General features: G+C 35.0%; 1 protein-coding gene across 1 annotated transcript; it reads right to left on the bottom strand.

The window, feature by feature from the left end:
* Positions 1 to 244: 244 nt before the first annotated feature.
* LOC136040385 (probable flavin-containing monoamine oxidase A) lies at positions 245 to 9,354 on the bottom strand (the record flags this gene model as incomplete). Its single annotated transcript, XM_065724643.1, is given in 3 exon segments — positions 245 to 429; positions 7,608 to 7,929; positions 9,194 to 9,354. Coding segments are annotated over 2 exon segments (443 nt in total), but the record flags the coding sequence as incomplete, so codon positions are not given.
* Positions 9,355 to 10,216: the final 862 nt, after the last annotated feature.

Raw genomic sequence — 10,216 nt, forward strand, 5'->3', positions numbered from 1 at the left:
TTACCTTGGTACCGGTGAACAAAACCAAAGATTGACTAAATTTTCACCTTTTAATTTAGACATGTACATTCCTACCATGTGGCTCTCTAAAGCTTTTAAAAGAGAAAGCAACATCTGAGACAATGGGATAACTGTGGTAACTATTCTTACGTTCTGTTTGCTCCCACTTTTCATTACCTTGGTGCCGGTAAACAAAAACCGGAAATTGACTAAATTTTATTTTTGAATTTAGGGACGTACATACCTTCCATGTGGCTCTCTAAAGCTTTTAAAAGAGAAAGCAACACCTGGGACGTTATAAGCAACAGGACATCCTCCTGCGTAAGGCTCTTCAGACCAATTCTTCTCAGTATAAAGTACAGGGTTCAAAGCCCATGGTCCAAAAGCCTTTGCCAAATCTTCCAGAACTGCTCGCTTTCTTACTTCTCTCTGAAAATTGCAAATAGTTAATTTAGCGTTAATTTACCTTTACCTTAATTTAACTTTTGTTACTTTATTACCTTGATTAATTAGTTAATTTACCTTTTTTCAAATCAAAACTATAACTATCACATAACTTAAGAGTTAGAACAACAAAGACTGAAATCTCAACGAAGCAACTGAATGAACAAAACTGAATGAACAAAAGCAACTGAATAAAATAAAATGAACAAGAAGTTAATTATTCTGTTGCAAAATGATACTATTGTTTGCTACTATTGCTGCAATTCTGCTAGGTCTTGTATTTAATCCCCCTCCCCCTGGTGACTTCCTCTTCCCCATCAAATAGATTGAAAGGAATCAAGCATCTGAACTATCACTTCAATCCTCCTGTCACAATGGCGTACCCCAAAGAAATTCTTTAGGATTCCTCCTTTTTTCATATATTTTAACTCAAAGTTAGTTTAACTAACGTATTAACAATTAAATTACCTAATTTTGATGAACAATTGTAGCTTATTTAATCAATTTAAAATAGTTGGTAATAAAATTTAAAAATAGGTGTTTTTTGGGTGATAAAAACAGAATCATCACAATTTGGGGATTTTGACTATATGGCTAACAGTACTATGTTATTGCTGTTGCATTATTTCGCCATCAGTGAAGAAAAAAAGACATCAAAGGAATCCGGATAAATCAAAAACTGATTGATATAATGCCACAACTGGAAAATCAAAGATTTAAAATCGATAATTTAAAGACAAATATGTCGAGGAAATAATTATGAACTTTATTCAATAATAACGAAAAAATAATTGGGACTAAATTCCAAAAAAATGTAATACATATTTTATGCAAAAATTATCCAACTGGGGAATTAAATATCATCCCTAAGAAAAGGCAAATTGTGAGGTCCTAAATCCTGAATTTGGAATTCAAGAATCCAAAGGAATCCAGAAAAATTAAAAACTGAATGATATAATGCCACAACCGGAGAATCGAAGATTTAAAGTCGATAATTTAAAGACAAGTATGTCGAGGAAATAACTATGAACTTTATTCAATAATAACGAAAAAATAATTGGGAATAATTTCAAGAAAATTAATACACATTTTATGCAAAAACTATCCAACTGGGGAATTGAATATCATCCCTAAGAAAAGGCAAATTGTGAGGTCCTAAATCCTGAATTTGGATTCCAGGAATCCAAGGGAATCCAGAAAAATTAAAAACTGAATGATATAATGCCACAACTGGAGAATCGAATATTTAAAATCGAAAATTTAAAGACAAGTATGTCGAGGAAATAACTATGAACTTTATTCAATAATAAAGAAAAAATAATTGGGACTAAATCACAAAAAAATTTAATACATGTTTTATGGAAAATTATCCGACTGGGGAATTAAATATCATTCCTAAGAAAAGGCAAATCGTGAGGTCCTAAATCCTGAATTTGGAATCCAGGAATCCAAAGGAATCCAGGTAAATTAGAAACTGAATGATATAGTGTCATAACTGGAAAGTCAAAGACTAAAAATTTAGAGACAGGTATGTTGAGGTACTAACTATGAACTTTCTTCAATAAAAAGGAAAAATTAAAGATCATTGGGACTAAATACAAAGCATTTTAATGCATATTTTATGTGATATTTTTCCAACTAGGGAAGTGAATATCATTCCTAGGAAAAGGCAAATCGTGAGGTCCTAAATTTGAATAGTTCAACATATTTCTGAACACAGGCCTGTAAAGGCACCAACAGGGGGCATCAGAGAGACTTCAGTCCCCCCTGCCTCCAAAGAGGAATACAAATTCATAACGTCCAAAGTCTTGTAACATTCGGGGGAAATCTTACACATTACCAAATAATAATATTTCTTTCATATATTCGCCCTCCCCCCGGAAAAATATTCGCAGGTTCACACCCCGTCAAAACAATTTGCATGGGTGTCCTTGCTGTCTGGTAAGGCCTAACACTTAGAAAATTTTTCTGCAAAATCTTTTCTTTTCTACATAACTTAAAACTCTTTTTTAACATAATTTAATAGCTCCTGGCAGATAGTGAGACCCTATATCCTGAACTTTGAACAATTCAACATCTTTTCTAAGCAAATTCCTGAGAGGGCATCAACAGGGGACGCTAGGGGGGCTTCAGTTCCCCCCTTCCTAGAGGAACACTACACATAAGGCCTAAAATCTTGTGCAATTCGGAACACTTTCACGTTTCTGGGAAAAATGTTTCTTTCATATATTACACCCCACCCAAAAAAAAGAAAATAAAATTCACGGACTCACCACTGGAAAAACTTACATGGGAGTCCTTGCTGTCTTATCATTTTGTTACTCTTTTGCTTATCAATATATAATACTTTCTCAAATGACTATTTCATATATTGTATATACACACACACACCGACATATATATATATATATATATATATATATATATATATATATATATATATATATATATATATATATATATATATATATATATATATATATATATAGACCTTGTGTTGGGTTGTTGCCTCTGAATTATTTGTCTTTACAGTTTTTATTGTTTGGTAAATGACGACTTATACTTATTGACGACACAACTGCCTGTCCACGGATTATTCTTTATGGTTGATTATGTATGGCTATAATAATAATAATAATTTATTTCTTACCCACAACAACACTATAAAAGTATTAAAATGTGGAGTACAAACAATTAAATACACACAAAAAAGCAAAACATACAAAAAATGAAAAGTAATGACAATAGAAATTTTTTACGTTAATACAAAAAATTAAATAATACACACAAAAAATGAAATTCAAAAAAACACAAAGAGAAAAACAAATACACACACAAAGTCAACGAAAAAAACGGATAAAACGGTGGTGAGGGGATAGGCGCGCATTTGGAGAATCTCCAACTTTAAAGTTATATCAGGAACTGAAAATTTTTTAACAAGAGTCCGGTTTTTTGTCCAAGGTGGAAGATACAGAAGAAATTTGCAAAATTTGAAATAATTTATCCGAATTCTTTTTAAATTACCATTATTAAGAAGGGGGAAAAGACCTGAAGCATAAAGGACAGAATGATCACAGAAAGTAGAATAAAGTTTAGCCAGCGCACGTCTATTATACTTCCCTCTATTTGCAACAATTTTTGCATAACCAATCTGAATCTTTTTACTTATATCACAAACAGTACGCTGACGTAAGCTCGAAAGATTGTTAGTAATAGAGATACCAAGCCAACGAATACAATCAACAAGAGGGATAGTAAAGTTATTACAGTGAAGGGGAGTAGCAGTAGTACAGTTATAGGGAAGAAACTCACATTTATCTATATTAATTGAAAGGCCAATATCAGAGAAAGCATCAGAAACTATAGAGACCATTTTGGAAAGACCCTTTTTGGAACGGCTAATCAGAAGCAAGTCGTCAGCATACGCAAGATAAGAAACATCCGCAAGACCAGAAAGGTATGTACCTGAAATCTTAGCCAGCACACTAGAAATACAAATCTTAAAAAGCGTAGGGGACAGAACACCACCCTGCCTAACTCCTCTTCGCATTCTTATAATAGTGTCTGGTGCAGATCTTAATTGAAGAAACGAATTTGAATACCAAAACCTAAGAAGCATTATAACAGAGAGATTGACCCCAGAATTATACAAGGAAAAAATGAGCTGACTATGGACCACACTATCAAACGCTTTCGAAAGATCCAAAGCACAAATATAAAGACCATTTCCCTTGGAAGAATTATCAGCCAATAGAGAAGATAGAATCTTATGTGCATGCTGACAACCCACCCCACTTCGAAAACCAAATTGGTTCTCATCCTCAATAATATTACTAGTCAAAAATGGTAGAAGAATATACTCAAAAACCTTACTAATATTACAAGATACAGTAATAGGTCGATAGCAAGAACAATCAGTCGGTGACTTTCCCCTTTTTAAAATTGACGAAACAGTGCCACACAGAAAACTCTCAGGTACGTATGAAGTACATAGACACATTTGAAAAAGAAGCTGAAAGTGAGATATAAGGGGGGTGCATTCAATCGGCATATGCATCTTAGAAATACCATCCTTATCTATTGAATGAGATTTTACACTTTTAACAGCATTAATTACGGAAGAAAAAGATATGGGCACTATATGGCGTTGCGAAAACGTTGTACTAAAGAGGGGGGTAAGAAGGCGAGTATATACAGAATGCATTGAATAATTAATCACTGAAAAAATCGAAGAATAATGTTTATACCAAGCTGAAGGTGGAAGGCAATTACTTGTCATAGTTTCATCATTTATCTTGTCAGAATTGATCACTTTTCGCCAATCCTCCCTACTTACAGGGAAATCCATACCGCGGTAACGTGCCGACCTCAGATAACGTTTATAATTGGTTTTAGTTTTACGTTTGATATCAGCGACACACCCAGAACTTGGCCGACCACATTCATTCCATATCTGGAGCCATAATTTTGCTTTATTTTTTATTGACTTTAAACAAGGGTCCATTGACCAGATAGGTTTTTGTGTTCTTTTACGAATACGTTGTCGAGGTACGGCAGCTTCTTCTGCCCTTTTCATACACATCACAAGTTGGTTATAATAACAGTCAATATCAGCTTTACCATTCGTAGGTACCTGGCGCTGAAGAAGATGATATGGAACACGTATGGTAGAAAGAAGGGTTGTCAAGGTAGAGATGTAGTGCGGTATATTGGCTTTGCTCCAATTACTTTTTTCAAACCACTTCGATTTTTCTCGCGAGCAATTGGTTTCCGATAGATCAATATCCATTGTAAATGTTGCTGAAATTGGCATGTGGTCAGTATCTTGCTCGTTAACATGAACAGAAGCAGAAGAAGAGATAATACCAGGCGAGCAAATAATATGGTCAATATCACTTGTGCTTCCAGAATGATGAACATATGAAAAATTGTGGGACTTGGGCACAACGTGGTACGAAGGAAGACACTCAAAAAGCAATTCACTTCTCACAGAAGATCGATTAATGTCAGTATTTAGGTCCCCAATTATTATATACTGTAGAGAGTTTAACAGTACCTGATTCACAAGATCCTTAAGCAGACCACACGCCTTTCCGAATTTAGTTAAGGATCTGATCGAGTATCCTTCATATGGGAGATAAGAGTTTATAAATACAATACTGCCGACACGCACAGCCAAAAAAAATTCGTCGGAGTAGAAGGGTACTGGGGAGGGTAGATGAATGTCCCGTTTAAAGACACAGGCTAGTCCGCCGGAAGGGCGACCACCAGTAGCTTTTGCTGGACTCAGGAACGCAGTATGATGCTGAATTCGACGCAAAAAATTCAAACTTGAAGCAGTGAGAAGATGCTCCTGGAGACATACCAAATCGTAGGAACCGTACAACTCATCAATAACAAAATCCTTATCTTTGGTGCCATTTATATTGAACGAATTGACTGAGATTGATGCACTCATGGTTGAAAGGTGGATTTGCACTTTATTCGATTCTTAATAACGGGGCAGTAAAAGCTATAGGAAGGGTGTTTTTGGCCGCAATTGGCGCAATTGGGATCAGCAATGCATGGCTCATCTTTTGTTGATATGTGTGGCCCTCCACAACGAGCACATTTCGGGAGAACGCTGGGACAGGAATACTGTAGATGGTCAAGTCATCGGCATTTAAAACAGCATTTGGGTAGGTCCTTAAACTCGTAAACAGGAAAAATTTCATAGCCCACTTTGAGGCCATGCTTGAAAAACGTAGATTGCGCAAAAGAATCCAAAAACTCGATTTTCACAGACTTAGATAGGCCCAATCTCTTAGCATCTTTGATACCGTGTTGGCTACCGAGTACCGTAATATCAACATCGGTAGGAATATTACGTGATATACCAAAAAACCGCTTGGAAACCACTTTTGTTGTAGTACCGGAGATTATGTTCTGGATTGACGAGCAGAAGTCCTCCGTAGCAGACTTGTCCATATTAATATACCACTTGTCATTGATGGGCTTTACGCTACGTACTAATTCATGTCCAGTAATTTGGTCTATAGCAGCTTTTCGCTTAAGAGGGTCAGATAAGGCGTCCGGCACCTTTGAGACGATAGCTGTTTCATGCGAATCTGGCACTGAAGCCGGCTTGGGTAATTGGGGGAAGCTCAGTTCATAATTGTCAAGTTTTGAAGACATTCCCAAAACAACTTGATGGAGCTCATTAAATTTTGAGAATAAAAAGGTGTAGGCACTGGCAGGGCTATTCCGTAGCCCTGCCAGTTCCGGAACTGTTGTTCCGTGACAAATGTCGGAACATCAGTGTCAGTCTCGCCAAGAGATTTTAATAAAGTAATTATGTGACTGAAATGGCTAACCAATGCATTATTTCCCTTCCGAATAGGTCAATCTTCATGACCCGGACAAAGCTGCCACAATAACGTCTTTGCCACCTTGACCGAATTAGAGTCAAAAAACTCCACTCCATGCCTTTTAATCACGTCATCCTCTGCTCCAATTAGCAAATTGCTCTGTACAAAATTCAATACCGGCGAATAAACAAGGACAGGATTATCGTCACTGGTAACAGGCATCACGCTGGTTCAATTAATTCAATAGTTCAATAGTTCAGAGTGTTGAAATAGTTCACAATTCTTAAGCTAAAAAGGGCTTACTGAATTAATAAGTTCATAAAATATCCAATTTAATCTAGGTGTGTTTACTTTGAACTCAGATACAAGACTGTATCTATGCTGTTTGACCTATGTGATTGTATGGATGAGTAGGGTTAAGGCCTCGCTCAAGTGCTGATCTATATTAATCACTAATGTAGGAAAACAGTCTTCCTTTTCTCCTTCTGTCTTCTTCTTCTTTTTTTTCTTTTTTTTTATGTGTTTGTGCTGTTGCATTGGTGATTTCTCTTTTCACTTTATATATATATATATATATATATATATATATATATATATATATATATATATATATATATATATATATATATATATATATATATATATATATATATATATATATATATATATATATATATATATATATATATACAAACCAAAAAAAAAAAGATTTGTAAGCTTGCAACCCCTGGAAGAATTTATGTGGGTGCCCATTCTGTCTTGTAAGTTTAGTACCTTTTCACCTATCAGGGTCAAATACCTAATCATGAAACTTACATCTACTTCATTCCATTCCACACCATTTTTAGCAGCTATGAATCCAACAAGCGCCGGGACGCCGTTATCCGTCGTTGCGTCAAAAACAATCCCCAACGGTCCAGCGGAGATCCCTGGAACAAATGTTTTTCCTCCATTGCTTGTAAGCTCCCCCGACAAGCCTTCTTCTAGCCAGTAAGCTTTGTCATAAATAATGTTGAATTTTGTAAAATGTCCCATTGGCATGTGATTCAGAAAAAGCCTTCGAATTTCTGGCATTGGGGGATTGAATTCAATTTTTGCTGTACAATTCGGTGGGGTTGATACAATTGCATATTTGCCCCTGAAAGAAATTAGAAGGAGTTAAAAAGAAAAAATATAGGATGAAATAAAATAACCAAAATTAAAGACCGAGCAAACATAAGTAGTAAGTACCATATCAGGACACACGAAGAAGGGGACTTATGGGTGGACGTAGGATTTTGGATGGGGGTAGACAGGGTCTGACTGACCTTTTTTTGGCCAACATATTTTTGATACTTAAGTTAAAAAAACATGAAATTAGAATTCCCTCGTGTCAAGGAGAGGGGAATTATCTCCCCTGAACCGATAAAACTCTGGGAAAGTCCTTAAGAGTGGCTGAAAGGATATCCTCTAGAGAAAATTTTAAATCACATATACTATTTTTACTTTTCAACCCCTTCCTCAATAGAACCGCTTGACATTCCTCCACCTATTGATCAGACATATGTGCATTTATTTTAGGCAGAATTTCATGAGATAAATAAAAAACCATAAGCACCAAACCAGGCTGGAGTGAAGTTATTCAAACGACATAAATTATTTTGGAGGGGGCCAAGGTAGCAGCATTTATGAGGCTGATAGGAAAGAGGGGCGTACATCCTGTTCCTGCTTGTGTCTTATTCTTCCTTTTTGGTATTGGGGTCAATTTTCAAGCAAAATATGTTTTTTTTTTCAAAAAAGGAGGGAAAAGTTAAATATGTATAATATGTTTAAGTTAAAAAAAATCCAGCAAAAAAAATGGTTTTCCTACTTTAGCAGTTTAGACCAATAAGCACTTGAAATAGGCTTGACCTTGCATATATTGAAATATAAAGAATCATGTAAAAAAATTATAAAGTACTATAAAAAATAAATACTATAAAATTATAAAAAAGAAAAGAAAGCAACACTTCAAAAACAGCAGCAGACATCAAAAATCGGAAAATTTATTTAACTATTCCGAAAAAATTACGGAAAAATCCACCACTCGTTTTCTTACAGAAAAAGTGAGTGTTGTGAGTTTTGTGAGCAACAAGCTTAGAATAATATGGGAACTTTGAGTGACAAGCATATTGGGTCAGTAGATGGATCTAATAGACTACGTGTTCTCATAAAGTTGGGGTCCAAATAATTCAAAATAATTCAGGAAATTCGAAATAAAGTTTTCCTTATCTAAAAATCAAATACTCTATCCTATGATGATCATACGCACTACACATTTTACAGCAACAAACAAAAATGAATTTACATACAAACTATAGTGATTTTTAATTGGGGGGGGGGGAAGGGTCATAACTCTGAAGAATGTTTCATACCAGCCTTACCTAAAAATGAATCCACCATCTGTTGTCACTGTGATTCCGTCATAGTTTTGGGATATTATTTTTACTGGTTGACCGAGAAAGATTTTATCCCAGCCAATTTTTGCGGCCAAAATTTGACTGATTTGCTGAGTTCCACCCTAAAAGAAGAAGATACAAAATTGTGTGTAATGTACTGCTTGAAGTGGCCATTTACTAAGGAATTTTTGGTAGGGGAGGAGGGTCCTTCTTTCGTTAAAACTGTGGAAAATAGTCAAAGTTTCTTGAATTTATAGAATACTATGGGAACCTTTGAGAATTCGTGTGGGATATGAGCCCATAGGTAAATACATACATATTTACATATATGTATACATAGATACATATTTGTTAAATAATTTAATTTTGTTATATATTTTGTCATATTTTGTCATATTTGTTCGCCATTTTTACAAATAATGCTACCAAGGTAAGTGAAGATGTCCACTTGATCGATCTTCTCGTTACCCAACGTCACCTTCTCTTCGTCACTCATTCCTAACCTTAGTGATTTAATCTTCTTAACATTAATTTTCAACCCTATTCAAGCACACCAAATTTGCAAAACCTTTAAAAGCTCATTCATTTTTCTCACATGTTCATCTAGGATGCTAAAATTACCAGCAATTTCAAAATCATCGTTCACAGTTTTAAAAGTAGGCTTGGCCACGGTGATTATATATGCCAAAATAAAGACATGAATTCAGAGAAAACAACGGGTCTCGGCCAGGAGGAAAAGGAGGAGGAAAAAGAAAAGGAACAAAAAAGACAAGTATTTTACCTGTATAAAATTAATTATCTTCAGCGTTACAAGGTAAAAAAAAAGGATCCAAAAATAATAGAAATAATAATAATAATAAAACGAAGAAACCAATATATATCCAATTGATCTTCCTTGTAGAACGCAGAACAATATTGTTATTAAACAAAACACATATTAAACATAAAATTGTTACTACCTCCCCTATAAAGCAAAGCTTTCCCAAGGGGGAGGTAGAGAAATAGTAG

Source organism: Artemia franciscana, chromosome 20 (genome assembly GCF_032884065.1).
Source record: "Artemia franciscana chromosome 20, ASM3288406v1, whole genome shotgun sequence".
Lineage (NCBI taxonomy): Eukaryota > Metazoa > Arthropoda > Branchiopoda > Anostraca > Artemiidae > Artemia > Artemia franciscana.